Source organism: Giraffa tippelskirchi, chromosome 5 (genome assembly GCF_054371585.1).
Source record: "Giraffa tippelskirchi isolate mGirTip1 chromosome 5, T2T-mGirTip1v1.2.pri, whole genome shotgun sequence".
NCBI lineage: Eukaryota > Metazoa > Chordata > Mammalia > Artiodactyla > Giraffidae > Giraffa > Giraffa tippelskirchi.
Window position 1 is genome coordinate 106,956,693 of NC_137279.1, and position 22,102 is coordinate 106,978,794.

At 45.0% G+C, this 22,102-nt stretch overlaps 1 protein-coding gene across 1 annotated transcript; it reads left to right on the plus strand.

Annotated features, from left to right (window-relative positions):
• The first annotated feature begins 4,588 nt into the window (after nt 1-4,588).
• Nucleotides 4,589-6,749, plus strand: NHLH2 (nescient helix-loop-helix 2). The gene has a single exon (XM_081493320.1). It carries the CDS (start codon nt 4,718-4,720, stop codon nt 5,117-5,119), a length of 402 nt encoding a protein of 133 aa, XP_081349446.1. The 5' UTR covers nt 4,589-4,717; the 3' UTR covers nt 5,120-6,749.
• Nucleotides 6,750-22,102: the final 15,353 nt, after the last annotated feature.

Genomic DNA, 22,102 nt, shown 5'->3' on the forward strand with positions numbered 1-22,102 from the left:
AGGTGGTGGTAGGAGAGGGGTGGGGGGCTTTCCTGGAAGAAAGAATGCATGTGTGCAAGTGTGAATTCATGTTTATGACCATGACAGTATGTCTAGGCATGGTTGTATATGAATCTGAGTGTGTACCTGTTTATATGGGCTTACTCATGTGTGAATTTATGCATACGCAGACTGTAAGTGTGGAAAAAGAAAGCCTGAAGACAAAAGACAGTGTGCTTGGATTCACACACGCTATAACAGAATCTGGCCTGCCTTGGATGATCACCCCATTTCTCCTCCCTCCCCCCAACACTGGGGTATCCAGAGATACCAGTTGTTTCCCACTCTAACAGTTGCCTCATGGGCTATGGTGATTAGACCCACCAGGTTTTCAATCTATCAGTCTGAATGTGTAGTATTCTGATAAGAGCCCACCACTTGTGTGAGTGGTAGGGGTGAAGAGTACCAGCATCTGTAGGTGTATATCTGTTTGCACACTTATGGTTATGTGTGAAAGTTTAGTGTTGGCTGTTCCTAGCCAAACTCGGGAAACCTCCCTTCTCCTTTCATCTTCACTGTCTTGGAAATTTATACACTCACCTGTTTCCATTGCCACCCAAATGTGGCCAGTTCCTGCCTTCATTTAAATGTCCTAGGGTATATAACTTTAATTCTGTACTGGAGCTGGGCAGAAGCAAGGCTGGAAATGGCTGGTGCCCATTTTCTTTGGAGGCACTCTGTGCTCCCCACCAGCTCCACTCTACCCCATTCTGGTCTAGGAATCTCCCAGAGGATGAAAAATGTTTGCAGAAGCAAACAGGAATGGTGGCAGTCATGAGGAACTCAGAGGATCACTCCCAGGAATGGGATGATCACCTCCCCTCTCTTGATGATAGATCCCATTTTTAAGGCAAAATTGATCACAGAGGGAAAGTGGGGACTCCTGTCTCCACAAATGCTGCCTCAGGGATTGGAGAGATGAGGGGTAAGACTGCAATACTCTATTTCTTTTAAACTTACACAATCAAAAGAGCTAAAATGATTCCAAATAATATGTAATTGATGGTGAATAACAGTATCTCTACAAAGTGACCAAATAGTTGAAGTAGACTTTCTCTTTTGTCATAAAGTATATAAATTCAGGGCTGTGGGGTCATGTGAGGCAAAAGTATTATGTGCTGGAATACACTGATGATTTGTGAGTGTTTACATCTTGGCCCAGTGCACAGCCACACAGCTAAATATTCACATGTTAAAACAAGCAACAATGAACTGCAATAATCAACACATGCAACATGCCATATTTTAAGCTGAATGAATGAGTGGGTGAAGAGAAAAACAAACATATTTAGAAAAGTAGAATCATCTCATACAGTGATCCCCGAAATAACAATACCTGGATTCTGTTCTCAGTTTCACCAATGACTTAATCTATTGAAAGGTTTTCTTTTTTCTTTTTTTAAATCCTATAGGGGAAAATTAGTCCAGTGACAGAATATCTCTCAAAAACATGAATATGCTTAATCAAACCTTGTTGAAGTGTCTTTTAAAATGTAAATGATCACTAATAAATGTTAGTTGTTGCAAATCTATGTTTATTGTAGCACCATATGTAATATATATTTCCATGTTCAGGACACAAACATTATCCTAAATTGTAAGGGAGGATGCTAGTTTTATAATATGCCAGGAGAATTTTTCCATAGTCAATATGTTGCTTATTTGCACTTAGCTACATTGCATCAATAATCTGAAAAAGAGAAATAGCCTGGTTATGGCTAGAGATTCTGATTAGAGGCTAAGATTTCTATCATGGACTGCTTTCAACTGTTATATTTTATGGCACAGATTCAGTGGGAATCTGATCTGCTAAAATATTTGGGCTGTGAAAACTCCCACACTGTGACAGATGTCAAGTCCAATTAAGTGACTCATGTCCAGGTTTCTGTCCAATAGGATTTCCCATTAAATATCAATTTAGGGGAAAAAATTCCATCCCCCTTCTTAAGCCTTTATCTCTTCCACCATCTCCAGGCTGAATCAATTGGTACCAAGAGAGCCAAGAAGCCACACACGCATCTCTGTCTCTTTGCTCTGGCTCTCCCACCCTCTCGCCTCTTTCTCCGCTTCCCTGTCACTGTTACTCCGGGAGACGTTCACTTTTCACCAACCTTTCTCCAAGCATCTCCAAGCCACTGACTCTATATATTTTGCTACAAGGTAAAGAAAGGAGGGGGTGGGGGTGGGCGATGTAACCAAGCCTTGAAAGACTTTGAAACTGGAAATAGGTGTCTGTTTATACAACATACAAGTAAAGGAGGGAAGAGGAAGAGGCAAGCTTAGCTCCGAGTTACAGTATTGTTTTCCTGGGAACTGGGGAGATAACAGCTGAACAAAGCCTTATCTCAAAAAAAAAAAAAATCACTTCTGAGCAAGATCGCATCTCTGCCTTGCACTCCCCAGTTTCTGCTCAGCCTTATTAGGGAAGGAAGAGTCCTCACAGGAACGGAATCTTACCTTAACCATCTTTCTTATTGATTCTTCCGCTATTAGAAAGTGGAGGAATCAGTCCTTTGATGTGATTGTGTTTATCTCTGCATCTCTTTTGTTATTTATAGAGACCCAGAAGAGGAAAAGAGGCGAGAGACTTTTCAACACATCGTTAAAAAAAAACAAAAACAAAAACAACAACGAATTTCCCGAAATGTTTGAGAACAATTAAAAGGAAAAGGCGTTTTTTTGAGCTATCAACTAAGTGAACAATCATTCATACCGTCCCTCGCTGTGGACACCAGCGAGATGACAGCTGCTTTTTCATTTTTGAATGTAATAAATATTTGCTGCTTTTAATATATTTTGGAATTTCTCCCCGCTATTCCCTGGGATTTTAACTCTAAAAGATTGGAGAAAAGATTATCGAAAGGGCTTTTACAAGGTAAGCCTCCTTTAAATGCTTTTTTCCCAGCTTGGAACTAAGTTAGACTATGCATATCGCATTTATAGAGTATTTCATGAATGCCTGAAAAAACAAAATGCATATACGACATGTTGTATATGAATATTTTTAAAAGACACCTGGAGAAGAATATAACATGCTTTGAGGGCAACCCAGGAACTTTTCATCCGATCTACAACTATGTTGTGGTTTATTGTAATTTTCCATTAGTTGCCTATTTATTTATACCCTTGCAAGGCGAAGGTGTAGCTGCAAGCTGTTCTACTTATAAACGTGTACGTGAAAAGCCCAAAGAGTCACATGTAATTCACTTGGAGCACTTGTTTTTATTTTGCCTTAGAGGACTGGTTTTCCTGGTAGGGAAATGAAAGCCGCCTTAAAGCCAAATTCTCACCTAAGCAAGTGCGATGCTGGAAGCAGATCGCACAGCCCCAGCTTTTGTCTAGGAGCAAACCTGCAAGTTGCAGACGCGACCTATTCCCCGGCTAGCACCCCTCCTGCCCAGCCGCACACGCGGGGCCCGGGGCTCGCAGCCTGGTCCGCCCTCCCGGCGCCCGCGATCGGTGCGCATAGCCCCAGCAGGTGCCTTTCCTGCCTGCCGGACCCCTTCTCGAAGCCCGAATTTCCTTGAAGCCCCAAGGCTGGGAGTGACCCTATCCCAGTAGGCGCGCAATCGGGGCCAGTCCCCTAGGCGCCCAGGAGGAGTAGGGCACGGCGGCCTTTCTACGAGCGCATCCTTAGAGGAATCTGAGGCCAGACCACCTCGGCCTCGGCCAAGCGGTCCGGGGACCGCTGCGGGCTCCCGACTCTGCGACCCGGAGCACCGAACTTTGAGGGTTGGGTTTGCAGCTTGGGCCGGGGTAGCAGGCGCGGCGCCCGCCTGCCCCCCGGCCCATGCCTTCCCTCCTTTCCTCCTGCAGCCATCCGGCAGCCGACCTTTTCCTGGGAGGTGGTCGGCAGACTGCGGGCGCATTGTCTTATCCCACGTCGCCGCGTCCCTAGGTCCCCGAAGTGTGTAGCTGTCTGTGTGACAGATGGTGCTTCTGGAGCCTGAGAGGGCATAAGAGTCCATTTGCTATTGAAAGGAGCCTTCACGTTGGTTCAGTCATCTCTTGATTATTGCGGAGAAGAGCGAGGGATACGGGGAAGCCTTCCCACTCCGGGCCATCTGTACTCGGGGCTGAGTTCCTCTGAAGCCCCGGACGCCGCTTTCCCCAGCCCCACTCGAGGCCCGCGGGCGCCCGGCTCTCCCGCGGCTTCGCCCCAGGGCCTCTGGGCCGGAAGCCCGCTCCGTGTCTCCCCGTCCCGCAGCAAAACCCAGGTGGATTCGTCGTTCGGATTCATTCGTTTGTCAGGGTCGGAGAAGAAGTGAGGCAGGCGGAATGGCCGAGTTGTATTTAGTCGAAGGAAGCACAAAACCCAGCGGCGGCCTCGCAGGCCGGCGGCGGTTCCCCGGAGCAGTCCCGCAGGCCAGTCTCGGCCTCCCGGAGGCGGCAGTGTCAGGTCCGGGATGCGGCCTGGGCCAAGGCGAGGCCTCTCCGGCTCCTGAGCCAGGCGGAGGCTCGGGTCTTGGCCCTCGGGTCTGCCCGCCTCGGCGCGCTCCCTCCCCGCGGGACCCGCTCGGAGGAGCGAGCCGGACCGCCGTTGGAAGTTGGCCCGGGCCGCGCGGAGGCCCGGAGGGCTAGGCCCCCGCCCGCTCTCGCTCCTATCCAAAGAAGGACACCCCCCCGCCCCCCATTTCCTTTTACTGATCGCTTTTCTGACTCCCCCTCAGCCTCCAAAATGATGCTGAGTCCGGACCAAGCCGCCGACTCGGACCACCCCAGCTCGGCGCACTCGGACCCGGAGTCGCTGGGCGGCGCAGACGCCAAGGTGCTGGGCAGCGTGTCAGATGTGGAGCCGGTGGAGGAGGCCGACGGCAAGGGCGGCAGCCGGGCCGCGCTCTACCCGCACCCGCCGCAGCTGAGCCGCGAGGAGAAGCGCCGCCGCCGGCGCGCCACCGCCAAGTACCGCTCGGCCCACGCCACCCGCGAGCGCATTCGCGTGGAGGCCTTCAACCTGGCCTTCGCCGAGCTCCGCAAACTGCTGCCCACGCTGCCCCCGGACAAGAAGCTATCCAAGATCGAGATCCTGCGCCTGGCCATCTGCTACATCTCCTATCTCAACCACGTCCTGGACGTCTAGGGCCGGGGTCGCGGCTAGGGGCCGCCTGGCCGGGAGTGGGTGAAACGCGGCCCACCCGGGCGGCCGCCGCGGGGATGGCGGCGGAGGCGGCAGCCCAGCAGAACGGCGGCCACCAGGCCTTGTACCCGGGAGGAGGCTCGCACTGTGTTCTCTCCTGTCAGCCGGGCGACTCTGTAAGGTTTCCGATTCCAGAAGGGTGGGGTTGTCTGGGGAGTCCTGGGGCCTGCAAGCAGTGTGTTTCAGGCAAGGCGAACCTCCTGGAGGTACCTAGACGAGTGACCTCCAGGCCTCCCCTCCACGTGTTAGGATCCCTTTAGGGATTGTTGCTTTAGCTCACTGGAGACTGAGTTCTCCTGCATTCATCTCCCACAGATCTTCCTGTTCTGAAAGCATGAGGGGCAGAAGCTGAGTCTGGGCTTTTATCTTTAGACTATCTGGCTATTTTTTCTAATTGACAAATCACCAAACATTCGGAGGGGAGGAGAGGGGAGGGAATCGCCTCCAGGGCAAAGATTTAAGGCACAGAAAGGTGGAACACAGAAAACTTTGTTCTGTTGTGAAAAGAAAGGTTGTATTAGAATCCAAATGAAACAGACAAGCCTAGACTATTTGGTAAGGCTAAAAAGACACGTTGAGAACAAACAGACACTGTGGAGAGATTTGAGTTTGGTGAGATTTTTAACCCCAAGGTCTGATGCTACTGGAGACAGGAGAATCCATATTTAAATGGAAAATTTAATATCTGATTGCTTTTTCAGGCAAAGTGCCCCTTTATATATCCAAAAACATCTATTTGTGACCTTAAACATGTGGACCCATAGGTGCAGTTAGAAAAAGACAACCTATTTTTATTTATGTTAGAAGGAGTAGAGTATTTTTTTCAGACATTTATTTTTCAGAGTGGTGATAATTTTACTTTGGATACTCTGTGCCAATTTATTTATAGTCAAGTGTTTACACTTTCTCCTTGTGGAATAATTATGTCTAACTTTTTACAGTGTTTGTTGAGATTATACTGTGGTCTTTCTTTTTGCTCTAATTATATTGCACTTGTATAACAAATTTCCCACACCTCCCTGTTTCTAAACATATTTTATATATTAAGATGTTTGTTGGTTCTTTTATTGTGAGATCAGCAACACTAGCACTTCACTATTATAGTTTTTTAAAAAGTAAGCGTTGTTATCCTTATCCGTAGTTATGTCTGAAAAGTACTTTGCAAACCGTTTAAAAGGAGAGTAGCTTCTTTGTGTGTGTGTGCGCGTGTGATATTTGTGTGTGGGATGGTTTTAGGAAATTAAGTTATTTTCCTAAAAAAAAAAAAAAAGGAATTCAGAACTACTTTCCTCTGTGACAACCAAAAAGAAAAGTCTATAACCTGATAATGTTTCATGTTCTCAGCTGTGAAACTCTTAAAACAAGGAGTGTATTTTAGAGATAAGGAAAAAAAAAAGAACCACATCTGCTATCCAAAGAATTTAGTCTTTTCAGGGTTTTTTTGTGTCTCTGTTGCTTTATATAATGCAATATTTTGTAGTGAAAATAGATATAATCTGGTTTCTATCTGACGAGTTTTTCATATCTCATGAATGGTGCGCTGTTTTGCATATAAATAAAGGTATCAAATAAAGTCATCTCCTTTATTTTAAACATACTGTCTAAAAATAATGAACATACTGGCTGAGCATAAAATATCTTAATGGACTCAATTCCTCAGAAAGCAACTAATTAAAACAACAACAACAACAAAACTAAATCTAACATGTATTGAGATGTTCGTTGCTCTTCCTGAACTTGGACATTGATCCGTCTATAAACAGACGCTCCACATATGATGGTGACATAGATTGTGTTTCTCTCAATGACGAAAAAAATTAGAGTGTTTATATTAAAACATTGCTTGAATCATAGATTAACTTTGCTCTAAAAGAAAATTTAGTAACTAGCCCAGTTTCTTCAAATTAGAGTTGGGAAACTGAGGTGCAAAGAGTCTAAGTGTCTAAGTCACATGGCTACTTAATGGCAATGAGAAGATCCCTGGTATGATGACTCTCAGTCCTTATGGTACTTACTAAGAATAGGGTACACTTTACCGTTGGAGCGCTGAGACATCTAATCAGGACATAGATTGAGGACATAATACCTGCAAGTAAGGAAAATTAATTAAACCCTGGACCAAACTGGAGAGATGAAGAATATCATTTACAAAAGCCCATGTTGTTGTGTAGTTCAGTCGCTAAGTCATGTCCGACTGTTTGCTACCCCGGGAAACTTTAGGACACCACAATAGCCTATATACTTAATATAAAAATGTGAAATATTCTGTCTACAAGCAGAAGACATGAATAACTTAAAAACTATTTATATGTGTATATGTACACACACATAGAATATTATCAATTATGAGTCAATATCACACCAAATCTCTGGTTGCAAAGTAAAAAATGTGATTATGTGGATGGTTGGTTATACAGTTATAAATTGTCTGGGATTCTGAGCATTTTTCACTTTTCACCCCAGTATCTTGTAGTCGTGTTCACAGATACGTGATCAATGAGACTTAATTCTCTTCTTCAGCTGAGGAAAGCACTTTCTCGGACATGAAAAATAATGGTGGCTTCTTCGGCCTTTTATCTGAACCAAGTTGTGGTCCCTGCAGCAGTGGCTAGTTATTTGGTCTGCACACCCACACTGTCTTTGGGTTGAGTGTTCACAGGTCTTCCTCCCCAGCTCGAGGAGTGTGCCTATGCCCAGTCCTTACAGAGTTTCTCTATTGTAGTACAGAAAAGTCGGCCCTGCTCCTATGTCAAGAAAACGAAGTCAACTTCTAGGCTCCCTTTCCTGGTTTAGGACCCCAACTTCCGATTGACCAAGACAATCCTCTCACTGACATCCAGGAAGAGCCTATTAACTCACCTCTCTAGACTAAGTCTCTTGCCCCTGGAGTTGGACGGAGGGCAGGCATGGACAAAGGGCAACATCCCATCCCTATCTAGGGACACAGTCCATATGATCTCAGGAGAGGATCTTCGCAATATCACTTCAAATCTGAGGCTTCAGAGCATTCTCTAAAAAGCAGGGCAACACTGGCACTCTGCTGGACCAGCGGGTGACTGACTCCTCCCTAGAACATGGCATGGACTCTGAGTATTCAGCCATAGGTAGGGGAGTAGCTCCCGATCATGACAATGGTGATCACTCACTCTTACATTCAACCAGTATTTATTGAGGACCTACTGTGTCCCAGGGATCCAGTCTAAGGTACTAAAAATAGAGTAACAAATGACAGAGTCTAGGGAGAAGAGCAGTATACTGGCAACAAACAGTAGTTAACTGCAGGCATTGCTAAATGCTATGAAGAAAAATAAAGCAGGGTGAGGAAATAGAGAATAGCAGCCGGGGGTACTGGGGGAGGGTGTTATTTTATTATTTAAAAAAGAATTTTTTATTTTATATGGGAAGACAGCCAATTAACAATGTTGTGATAGTTTCATGTGGACAACTAAGGGACTCAGCCATACATATACAAGTATCCATTCTCCCCCAAACTCCTGGAGGGTGTTGTTTTAGATAGAGTTGTTAGGAAAGGCCTCTCTGAGGAGGTAGCCTTAGAGGAGAGACCAGCTCTGCCTAGCCAGCAGTCTCCACAATTGCTGCCACTCACAGTGCCCTTCCTTCTCACATCTTGTTAACCTGGCCTGTGCTAAGGCTACTAACACAGCCCGTGGGATGGCCCACCACTCCCCACTGGCAGCAGCCTCCCCCTTCACCTTCAGCTTGCTCCCTCCGTAGGCAGACAGGGGACCATGGTTCCTCCTACTGCCCCTCTTCCCTTCTGCTCTCTGGCCCCAATGTTCAGCAACTTATCAGGGCATTGTTGCTCCCCAGAAAACCTAGACCCCACCTGGCCCAGCTGACAAGGACACCTGGGCTCCGTATTTCTATGTCCAAATGTCCCCTCACTTCTGCCACTGTCTGGAGACATCCAGAGAAAAGGGGCAAAAGTTCTGGGGAAAAAACCTTCCCTTGCTCAGGGAGGAGAACGGGAGGGGAAGCAGCGGAGAGAGTGGGTGGTGGGATACACTGGGAAAGGAAGAGTAGCCTGAGGTCAGGGGAAACGGGTATGGAAAGAAATGAGGCTGGCGTTAAAAAGAATGAAATAAAGCCATTTGCAGCAACATAGATGGACCTAGAGATTGTCATAGTGAGTGAAACAAGAAAGAGAAATATCGAATGACATCCCTTATATGTGGAATCTAAAAAGAGATGATACAAATGAACTTATAAAACAGATACAGCCTCATAGATTTAGAGAACAAACTTATGGCTGCTGGGGGGGAGGATGTGGGGGGAGGGATAGTTAGGGAGTTTGGAATGGACCTGTACATTCGGCTATATTTAAAATCGATAACCAACAAGGACCTACTGTATAGCTCATGGAACAGTGCTCAGTGTTATGTGACAGCCTGGATGGGAGGGGAGTTTGGGGGAGAATGGGTACATGTATATGTAGGGCTGAGTCCCTTTGCTGTTCACCAAAAACTCTCACAACATTGTTAATCAGCTATACCCCAATAAAAATAAAAAGTTAAAAAAACAAAATAATATTCCCCACAACAACAACAAAAAGAAATGAGGCTGGATGGAGGTGGAGGACTGGGGCCGGGAATGCCTGCTTCCCGTATGAACCCTGTTCTTGGGGCTTCCTCCAGTGGCTCTTGAACAAGCATCCCCTGATGCTATGATGAGGTAAGTAGACAGAGTCAACCTCTCTAACACTGGATTTATCCAGGTCCCATCACTGTTGTCAGTCTCTGGATGCCCATCTTCCTCCCATGGAAGTTCAGGGCTGCAGGAGTTGAGGGAGTGGGGACAGTTAACTTGAATGTGTGTACAGCTGATACTCTCTCTCCAGGCTTAGAAGGACTATCTCATTTAGTATTGGTAGTAGTAGAAATATTAATAGCTAACATGTATTGAGTGTGCGCCATGTGCTTACCGAGTCAGTGCTTTGCAGGTATTACCTCACTTAATGCCCAACAATCCAGTGCGATAGGTACTTTTGTCTCCATTGAATATATGAAGAACTTGAGTCTCAGGGAAATTAAATAACTTGTCTAGAGTCACAAAGTCATGTTTGTCAGTTTATCAAAGCCTCTTGCCCTTATCTGAGGTTCCCAGGTGGTGCTAGTGGTAAAGAACTCGCCTACCCATGCAAGAGACGTGGGTTTGATCCCTGGGTTGGGAAGATACCCTGAAGGAGGGCATGGCAACCCACTCAAGTATACTTGCTTGGAGAATCCCATAGACAGAAGAGCCTGGCAGGCTAAGTCCATGGGGTTACAAAGAATCGTACACGACTGAAGCAACTCAGCACGCAGGAACACCTTTATCCATGATATACCATGGCTTTCCTTTGCTAGAGGGGCTGTTGTGCCATGCACACACCCCACCCTTGGCCCCTGCACCCCATCTCTTCTCCTATGTGCTCAGGGGAAGTTTCAGATCAGACATCAAAGGAATGCAGTATCTGTAGTGCACATACCCGTCTACTCATTCAGAGGACACGTGGAGGCTAAGACTGAGACTGTGCTCCGCTTACTGGGTCAAGCATGTGTCTGTCCTGGGAAGACCCTGCAGGCTAGAGGCAGTTCTGGACCAGCCCCTCCCAGAGAAATCTGACAATGACACTGTCCGTGTGTCAGTGGACACCACCACATGGGTGAGCCTGGCTCCTTGGCCTCCCCCATGCACACCCCTCTGCATATCAAGGCTCCCCAAGAACATCCATATCCTCACATTGCCCCTTTAAAGTTAGCATATTATCCCCTTTCTGGGAATGTTTCTTGGCTCTTCAATGACTATAAAAATAATAGAATTTAAATTCTTTCTCTGGGCACAGAAATCTTTCACAACCTTGCTCCATATCCTCTCTAACATCATCTTCAGCCACTCTCCCTGAAATTAAATGTTCCTGCCAAATTTAGGTTTCCTCACTTCCCTAGAGATACCTGTCCTTTATAACCTGCACTTGCTTTCCCTCTGCCTGGAATGCTCTCCTCCAATTTTGTGTTTTGCCCAGAAAATTCCAGTGTCACCCAACACAAGTGTAGCCACTTTGCAAAACTTTCCTTAATTTCTTTGGGCAGCATGAGTTGCTCTGCTCTCTGAACCTCAGGTATAAACATCATTCTGCCAGAATTTGTCTTCATCCCAGCACTGTGTTTGAGACCTATGACTCGGAGGCCATGTTCAGACCCTGGTTTCAACTTGTTCTAAATGTGTGATGTTGAACATGTTGACTGTATTTCCTTCTTTTTCAAATGTACGGGATGGGATAATACACGCACCCTTCTCAAATGCTGCTGTGAGGTTGGTCTGGGATAAGGCAGAGTGTTTCCAGAGTAGAAAGAATATAGTAACTGCTTGATAAATGTAAGCAATTATTATTAACTTTGTATTTATAGCATGCATAGGAAGTTATAGGAGAGAAGCTAAAATAATGATATGTTAATAATTCATTCACATATTCAGGATTCATGGTCTCTACCAACTGTATTCATCCGCATATGATACATTATTAACTCTACAAAAATTCAGACAGTAATAATCCCTGTCCTGTCAGACAGAAAATATCATAGCTAAGTAAACAGGAATCCATGAAATAAACCATAAGCACATATATCTAAAGTTACGTACACGTCTGAGAGCCCCACTCCACTCCATGTAGGAGGGGTGGCTTATGAGTTTTCTTTTTTCATCTTGGTTTTTCTCATTGCACTGAATGCTGTGAACCTCAGCTCTCCTGCTAACTATTAACAGCTGTGGCCTTGAATAAATTACTTAACTCTGTGCCTCAGTTTTCTCACCTATAAAATGGGGGTGATAATAGTACCTACCCTGTAGTATTATTAGGAAGATTAATTAAGTTAATTCACGTAAAGCACTTAGAATATATCCAGGCAACTTCGGATCCCAATAATATTTTCTGTACTGGCTCTTAAGGCAGATAACTTTTTCAAAAGTTAAATTAAACAATTAAATTATTTTTGAGGTAGTGAAGAGAGTGATTATTGAAATTTTCAATTCAATTTTGCTAAATATATCCAGGTCAGGCTCAGGAGGTTCCTCATTTCCTTGCTGATCATTCAAGAAAGATGTCAAGAAAAGGGAAGAATTCATAATGCCAACTGCTGCACCGTGGATGGACCTAGAGATTATCATACTAAGTGAAGTCAGACAAAGACAAATACTGCATGATATCACTTATATGTGGAATCTAAAGAAATGATTCAAATGAACTTATTTATACAACAGAAATAGATTCACGGACAAAACAAACTTATGGTTATCAAAGGGGAAGGAGGTAGGGAAAAGGGAGGGATAATTTAGAAGTTTGGGATTAACAGATACACACTACTATATATAGAATAGAAAAACAACAAGAACCTACTCTATAGCACAGGTAACTATATTCAATATCCTGTAATAAACCATAATAGCAAAGAAACTGGAAAAGAATATATATACATACACACACACACACACACACACACACACATATATACATGGGATTGTTGCATACATACAACTATATATATATAAGATTTTTGTATATATACTAGTATATATACACATATATGTATATATATGTATATAACAGAATCACTTTGCTATATGTCTGAAACTAACACAATATTGTAAATTGACTAGACTTCAATTTAAAAAAAAGAAAGAAAAGGGAAGATTTGATGAGCTTCTTGAATCGCAGGGAAGAGGGGCAAGATCTGGTGGATGGAAGAAAAAGGGAGGCCTCCCTAGGATTTTTTGGGCTGAGGTCAGGATGGGAGGAATAGGAGGAAAAGGACATTAGGTCTGACTGACTGAAGGGCAGGAGAGGAAAGAATCTTCCAGAGCTGACTCTGTGGAGCAGTATGATGGTTGGCTGTTAGCCTGTGAGCAGTGGGGGGTGAGCAGGACTGGAGTGGGGGTGGGGGAGAAGGAGTGGGGAGGTTACCTTAGTTCAGGTGTGAGTCACTGGAGCCTGGTGAGTAAATCAACCGCATGAACTTTCTGAGCGACTACATTAAAAAAAAAAAAAATTCTTACGGACGTTTTAAGAACATCTTCTGAAGCTAAGGGATTCTAAAGTCGGGGACATTTCATTTACATACTTAACCATGTTTCTCCAAGTACCTCCTTGGATGATTTGAAGCAAATCCCAAACATCACACCATTTCATCCATAAATACATCAGTAAGTATTTTTAAAAGTTATGGGACTCTTTTAAAATTATTATTAACAGAACTAAAATACCGTATCTCTCATGTCTCCTGCATTGGCAGGCAGGTTCTTTACCACTAGCGCCACCTGGAAAGACTACCATTATCACAGTGAAACAAATTAAATATTTCCTGAATGTCATCAGTGAGCACCCACATTTTTTGAGGGGGATTTCACAGCTGATCTAACTCACGTTTTCTGATTATCTTTTTCCTCCAAACAGATGACTGTCTCTGTGGTAGTCCTCCTTCTATTTTAAAAATTCACCCTCTGTCCTCCTTAATTTTGGCACTTGCTCTTATTCACCTGCTCTTCTCACCACTCTTCCTGCCCCGTCATGGATGGACATAAATGGCTACTTCAGCACAGAAGGCCAAGGCCAAGGCTGCTGGGCAGGCTCTGATGGGGTAGCTGGCGGGTGGCTAACTACAGCCCAGGGAGATCATGGGGAAGGGAGAAAGGGTCACTAGAATGCGACAGAACAAGCACACAGCCAGAGCCCAACTCAGGCAGATTTTGAAGATGTGAAAATAAAAAGTCAGATGCATTCTCTTAGCTGTTGGTCAGGAGCTGGGGTGAGGGGGTGACGTGGAGTAGAAAGCATTCTGGGGACTCAGGAGTGAGGACCCACCATTCCCCTTGGACAGTTGCACCTGTGAAGGCCTGAGGACCACTAACCATAGTCATAACCACCCCAAGCACATCCTTTCAGGTCACAAATCTGTCACGCAGGCTATCTTTGTAAGTCCTTCAGGCCTGGCACCAGGGTAGACCACACACTGAAGGGTTAAGTGACTCATCCAGCCTCACACCCACATCCTCTCAGTGGCAGAACCATCTAGAAGTGTGTGACACTGCTCGTTGCACACTTCAACCTCAGGCTGTCTGCTGTGGCATGTAATCAGTAGCCTGGCAACTAATAACAAATAGGCAGGAGAAATATCAACAACCTCAGAAAAGTGGATGATACCACTCTAATGGCAGAAAGCTGAAGTGAAAGTGAAAGACACTCAGTTGTGTCTGACCCTTTGCTACACTATGGATTGACTATACAGTTCATGGAATTCTCCAGGCCAGAATACTGGAGTGGGTAGCCATTCCCTTTGCCAGGGGATCTTCCCATTCCAGGGACCGAACCCAGGTCTCCCATATTGCAGGCGGATTCTTTACCAGCTGAGCCACCAGGGAAGCTCAAGAACATTGGAGTGCGTAGACTGTCTTCTCCAGAGGATCTTCATGATCCAGGAATCAAACCAGGGTCTCCTGCATTGCAGGCAGATTCTTTACCAGCTGAGATACCAGGGAAGCCCAGCAGAAAGCTAAGAGGAACTAAAGAACCTCTTGATGAGGGTGAAGGAGGAGAGTGAACGAGACGGCTTAAAACTAAATATTAAAAAAAACTAAGATCATGGCATCCAGCCCCACTACTTCATGGCAAACAGAAGGGGAAAAAGTGGAAGTAGTGACAGATTTCCTCTTCATGGGCTCCAAAATCACTGTGGATGGTGACTGCAGCCATGAAATCAGAAGACGACTGCTTCTGAGCAGGAAAGCTATGACAAACCTAGACAGTGTGTTGAAAAGCAAAGATGTTACTCTGCCAACAAAGGTCTATGTAGTCAGACTATGGTCTTCCTAGTGGTTACGTACAGTTGTGAGAGCTGGACCATAAAGAAGGCAGAGCACCAAAGAACTGATGCCTTCGAACTGTGGTGCTGGAGAAGACTGCTGAGAATCCCTTAGACAGCAAGGAGGTCAAACCAGTCAATGTTAAGGGAAATCGACCCTGAATACTCATTGCAAGGACTGATGCTGAAGCTGAAGCTCCAGTATTTTGGTCATCTGATGTGAACAGCTGACTCATTGGAAAACTTCCTGATGCTGGAAAAGATTGAAGGCAGAAGGAGATGAGTGCGACGGTAGATGAGATGGCTGGATGGCATCACCAACTCAATGGACATGAACTTGGGGAAACTTTGGGAGATAGTGAGGGATAGGAAGGCCTGTAGTGCTGCCATCCATGGGGTCCCAAAGTAGGACATGACTGTGCGACTGAACAACAAGAACAACTAATAACAATATGAGTAAAAACAACTGCAAACACTTAGCACTCACCCTTTACCAGGCACCTCCCGTTAACTCACTTAATCTTCAAACTCAGTAAGTCAGGGGCTCTTATTACTCCTAGGTTACAGACAAGACACCAAGACACAGAGAAGTCAAGTAACGTGCTCAAGGTCACAACGCTAGTAAGGGTTTGAATGGGAAAAGGAAGCTGAAGGGCAGTAAAATTCAAAAGCTTATACTTTGAAAAACAGGAAAAGAGAGAAAAAATACAAAAGCTTCTCTTCTGTGGGACAAAAAAAAAAAGCTAATATTCTTTTTTGAAAGACCAGATTTTCTCTTTTAAGCAGCCTGGTCCCTAGACACCGGCCTGGCCCCCTTAGACTTACCTTCTGCTGTTGAGAGACCTCAGCGTCACAAAGAGAAGCAGGTGACAAGGAGTACATACAGGGTGTGGTTCTGAGCGTGGCTGTGATGGTTGGAGGTGGACAACGCCACATCTTATTGGTCTGTATCAGGATAAGCCAAAGTGAGTCACTCTAGCAGAACAACCCTGACAGCACTTAGACCTCAGTGTTCAGAAGGGTCTAGTGGTTAGTGCCCTGGTCTAATTCTAAATAAGTGGACAAAAGAAATGAGTGTTTTTACCAGGGAGACTGTGTGGGGGCACTAAAAACTCACACAGAAAATATGAGCTCATCCAGGACTGGGACATATACTGTGTCGGGGTGGGACCGACGCCAGGGGCCCAGGACTGGCGCACACACCTGCCCACCTCACTCCCCGATCAGCTCCGCTTCTGAACTTTGCCCTCAGTGCCCTCAGTGACGGGTACTTGGTTTTATTGTCTTGTGGTTTGAGCCGGAGGAGATATTACTTACGACAATAGCTAATGATTAATTTTTTATACCTCTGAAACCCCAATTAAAGTTCGGGGTGATTTTTAGCAGTTGGAACTTCAGGCGGGCTTTGATGTTGTCGGTCTGTCGGCCGGACGCGCCGGGCGGAGGCCGGGCTTCGGGCGCGCGGCTCCCCCCTGTGCCGCCGTATTTGCATGTGGGCCCGGATTTGTCTTTGGCTGCTCGTACGGTTTGGGATGAGACCCTAGCGTCCCAGGGGAGGGGGGCAGGTGTTGCTCCAGTCGAGCGAATGGAACCAAATTACAGGCCCGTCTGTCACCTCCTCTGGGAGAAGGTGGAGGGAGGGAGGGCGAGGACGGGGGGAGGGGAGGGAAGGATAGGTGGGGGAGGGGCGAGGCCACTCCGCCGCCTCCTGAGGAGCCCGGCCAGCGCGCCAGACGCAGAGGATGTGAAGCGGGGTGACACCGCCACCCCGGGGACGGGGAGGGCGTGGGCTGGCGACCCCAGGCTCTTCTCTGACCCGCCGCGCCCCGCGGCCACTTAGGCCGCGTCCACACGGCGCCGGCCGACACTCACAGTGGAATCCGTTTTCCCTAAATGAATGGACTGATATATTTTCTGACTGCACTGACTTGGGAGCTGGGTCTCTGTTCCACCAAATCTCCAGAAAACAGAAACAGCCACCAGATCCACTCCCTGCATCTTTGGTCTTCAAGCATGGCCTGCACACACACACACACACACACACACACACACACACACACACTAATTAAGCCACACCAATTTGCACGTGTAGACACAGATGCACCTCAGTGATTGTAGCCCTGGGAATGCACAGCTACTGTACTTCTGTAGGGATTTGTCCTTCAGTAGGGATGGGGGCGGTGGGGGGTGGAGAGAAATAATGCTGATTCTACCATTCTACCCTGGTGATGTCCTGAAGCTTCATCAACGGTCTGGACGTTACTTTGAGGCCGCCAGATATAAGGAGAGATAACATGAACACTTTGCTGTCTGCGGTAGCCTCTAAAGACCACCCACCCCTCCCCTGAAGGCCCCAGGCAACAGAGCAATGTTGTTCTAAGCTACCTGAGAAAAATACAAACATAATGTGGGCTGAACACAACGGACAGGAATAATAAAGTGCCATCGTTTCGCTTTCACTTGTAAATAGAGTGGTACCAAGAGTATAAGAGAAAATGGGGGTGGTGGTGAGGGGAGATCTCAAACCAGATAGAGTGGTTCTAGTAAGAAACAAGTTCTTGTCAAATTTCTCCCGACTTGTGTGTAGAAAACAGTGTTTGCATGTCTTTCTCTCTCTTCTCCCTGCCTCTGGGGTGGGAAAGGTTAAAGCAATTGTCAGCTCCCACTGGCTCTTTCAATGAGAAAAAAACTGAGGCATAGAGTGATGATGTATCGCAGGCTCAAGAAGACACACATTCCTTCCCTTTTTCTTCAACAATAAAATGATTGACAGAGATAATTCCCCATGTGAGGGGAGAAAAAGAACTGCTTGCAGATAATGGGCTGTGCTAGGATTGCAGCTGATAAGACTCTGTCCATCGGATGTCAAGTGATGACTGAAAAGTGAAAAATTAATTCCATTATCCAGCTGTCGTTGCTGTGGGGTGCCAAACCACCCAGATGTTTGGAAACATCTGGGTATGTGACAGCATGTTTGTACCATATATCCAGATGCTTGGTATTGTGTAGACAAAGGCTGGACCTCGACGTGGAGAAGGAAGATAACTAACTGGGAAGAGAAGGGCTAAGAGATGGTTAGGAGGACAGTGAGAAAGTGGACTGAGTGGTGACGGGGGAAGAAAATGAGAAATTAAAGGGAAAAAACATGTGAAAAGAGGTAAAAAGGAAAAGCAAGTAAATGTTCAGCAAGAGAACAACTTTCTGTTTCCTGATAGCCCAGCCCTGGCTTCCTGAGAAGCATTTCTGCTTGTCCTTGTCTGGATGAGGGAAAGGGGGACAAAAGGATGACTGGAAAGACAACCAGGATGAGACTGGAGGCATCTGCACCCAGAGCTTAGGCTCAACCAGGGCTGGTAGCTGTGTGTCTGCAGAGAGGTTGGACTGCCAAGTGAAAAAGTGATGAATGTATTGGGGGGTGGGGAGTGGTTCTCACACACCGGGATGAAAAGGCGAAATTCCCGTTAAAGATGCCCATGTTTAGCAAAGCATTGAAATGTCCCGATTAGTCAACTCTGTTTCCATTTATCAATCAAGATGATGAGCCTGGTATAGACAGAACCAGTGATGGTGTAACAGAAGGAAGAGGGTAATTGGCTGGGGGAAGGTTGTGCGGTTGGGTGACAGATTTAGAGGAGGGGACATGATGTGATTGAGGTGGTGGTGGGAGTGTTAGGCTTTCAGAACAGCTCACAAAGCCTCCTGTAATTCCCAAGCTGTCTGTTATCTATGAAATGCAAATCAGGAGGGGAGTGACATCATGTCGGATTATGGCCACTGGGAGTAATTATTTAGACATTAAAGGCTACTGAAGGGAGTGGTTGACAATATTAATGATGTCCAGATGGACAGAGTGCGATGCTAAAATTATTTTCTAGTACAAAGAACAGGGGAATTTTTATCAGGTTTTCTCTTCATTGGACAATCTGTATCTCTTGGAGGTGTGCCCCTCAAAGAGATGGTGACACTGGGAGATGGCCTTGGAATCGAAGCACAGTGGATTTTGCAGAAGGGGCCACAGTCTCCAGCTCCTGGGAGAAAGGGCACAATTAATATGGGAAACAATGACATAATAATTATGATTATAAAAGGATAAATCATCTCAAGATGGTGAATGAACAAGGTGCTGATTGGAAACCCTTCTCTCTCGACATTCACCCCACCCCACCCTGCCTTTCTTACTCAAAGACAGCAGCCTGCAGCAACCTTTTGTCTTCACGGTCCTCTCCCTTCCTCTCCCCCTGCAATACAAACACCAATCCACATGCTTTGGCCATCAGTACTGGTATCAACTGTATAAGCATAGGTAATGGTATTCTCAGTCACTGATAAACATAAGGAGAAATGCAGCCTGGCCAAGCCCATAGTGTGAACAAAAAAAAAAAAAAGAGGAAACCACATCCTGGGATCCAAATTGGAAAAGATGAAAGAAAATCACTTTCAAGAAGATTAAGAGGCGAAGTATGCTGATCTGAACTGTAGATCTAACAATGCTGCCTCGCATTCTACTCTCTTCCCAGAGCAGGATATGAGATTTGAATGGGAATCCACCAGGTTTCCAAACCTGCTGCTCATCTTTCTGACTTACGGCAGAGTGAATGGTGCAGCTAGAAGAAACCGAACAGCGTCTCCAATATATGTGGGGTACCTGTGTAAAATTAAAGGGATCATGAGCACAAGTGATCACATGTCTTTAGACTCTAACATTTCAAAGTCATTAAATGGGTAAAGAGGAGGACTCAGAAAGTGAATAGATAACTGCAAAGACAGTTTCAAAGATTCCCCTTTAGTCATTTTTTTTGGTCTTGGGTTACATACCAGTAGGGGCTTCTCTTGCAGCTCAGACAGTAAAGAATCTGCCTGAAATGCAGGAGACCCAGGTTCGATCCCTGGGGCAGGAAGAGCCCCTGGAGAAGGGAATGGCTACCCACTCCAGTATTCTCACCTGGAGAATTCCATGGACAGAGGAGCCTGGGGGGCTACAGCCCATGTAAAGAGTTGGACACGACTGCGCAACTCACACATATACCACTAGAGATACATAGTCGTATTTATCATATTTTAAAGTTATTTGAAATAGTTTTTCTCTGTATGGTGATACCACCAATTGGATTTATAGTTGGAATCATTTGTTTTACTTTGCTTTCAATTTTACAGGTTAACTTCTTTAAATTTGTTTTAGAATTATGCAGACTATTTACATGTTTCAAAAACCAAATCTACAGAATTAGGTGTATTTAAAGAATCAACTTTATATTCTTATCATCACCTCCACTATATTTCTTTCCTCTCTCTACAGAAAACCTGTTTTTATGGTTTACCCTTCACTTTTTTATATAAGCAATTATTTATATGCAAAATATGGATAGGTAGGTATATCTTTCAGTTTCTTAAACAGTGGCATATTATATGTACTTTTTATATTGTCTTTTCATTTAATGTATCCTATAAATCACTTCATAACAACATGTAGAAATAGCCACATGTCTTTAAAAAGTATTTTGAAGGTATAAATGAAAGATAATAAAAGAGACGCGTGTACCCCAATGTTCATCGCAGCACTGTTTACAATAGCCAGGACATGGAAGCAACCTAGATGTCCATCAGCAGACGAATGGATAAGGAAGCTGTGGTACATATACACAATGGAATATTACTCAGCCATTAAAAAAAATACATTTGAATCGGTTCTACTGAGATGGATGAAACTGGAGCCCATTATACAGACTGAAGTAAGCCAGAAAGAAAAACAACAATATAGTATACTAATGCATATATATGGAATTTGAAAGATGGTAACAATAACCCTATATGCGAGTCAGAATAAGAGACACAGATGCATGGAACAATTTTATGGACTCTGAGGGAGAAGGTGAGGGTGGGACGTTCTGGGAGAATAGCATTGAAACATGTATATTATCATATGTGAAACAGAACACCATTCCATGTTCGATGCATGTGACAAGGGCTCAGGGCCGGGGCAATGGGATGATCCAGAGGGATGGGATGGGGAGGGAGGTGGGTGGGGGGTCCAGGAAGGGGAACACATGTAAACCCATGGCTGATTCATGTCAATGTATGGCAAAAACTATTACAATATTGTCAAGTAATTAGCCCCCAACTAAAATAAATAAATTTATAAAAAAAAAAAAAAGAAAGATAATAGTAAACTACTTAAAGTGTAGTTTAATAAACTATAGTGTAATAAACTGTTTGAAGTGTAAAATTTTATCCATTTTGACATGTGTGTACACCACAACCAAGACAAAACAGATCTAGTACTCCCAGAAGTTTCCTTATGCCTTTCTGTAATTCATTCCTGCATCCATTCTTTCCTCTAACCAATTTCCAATCTGCTTTCTGTCACTATAGATTCAATTTCATCTTCTGGAATTTTATGTAAATGGAATCACATCATCTGTCTTTTTTTTCACTGGCTTCTTTCACTCTGCACAATAATGTGCATATATGTTGTTGCATGTGTCAGTAGTGTGTTCCTTTTTATTGCTGAGTAGTGTTCCACTAAATGGATATACCACATATTTACTCATTCACCTACTTGTGGATATTTGAATTGTCTTCAGTTTGGGACTATTACACACAAAGCTGCTATGAACATTCATGTGCCAGTATTTGTGTGAACATACTTTATTGATTTCTTCAAAAGTTAAACATACACTTTCTGTTACAACCAAATCATTCCACTCTTAGATTTTTTTTTTTTTAGCTACAGTTCAGTTCAGTTCAGTTCAGTCGCTCAGTCATGTCTGACTCTTTGCGACCCCATGAATCGCAGCACGCCAGGCCTCCCTGTCCATCACCAACTCCCGGAGTTTACCCAAACCCCTGTCCATCGAGTCAGTGATGCCATCCAACCATCTCATCCTCTGTCGTCCCCTTCTCCTCCCGCCCCCAGTCCTTCCCAGTGTTAGGGTCTTTTCCAATGAGTCAACTCTTACCATGAGGTGGCCAAAGTATTGGAGTTTCAGCTTCAACATCAGTCCTTCCAATGAACAACCAGGACTGATCTCCTTTAGGATGGACTGGTTGGATCTTCTTGCAGTCCAAGGGACTC

Bases quoted from the DNA above. Each gene is read 5' to 3' on its own strand.
- NHLH2 (XM_081493320.1), top strand. From the start codon at position 4,718: ATGATGCTGAGTCCGGACCAAGCCGCCGACTCGGACCACCCCAGCTCG.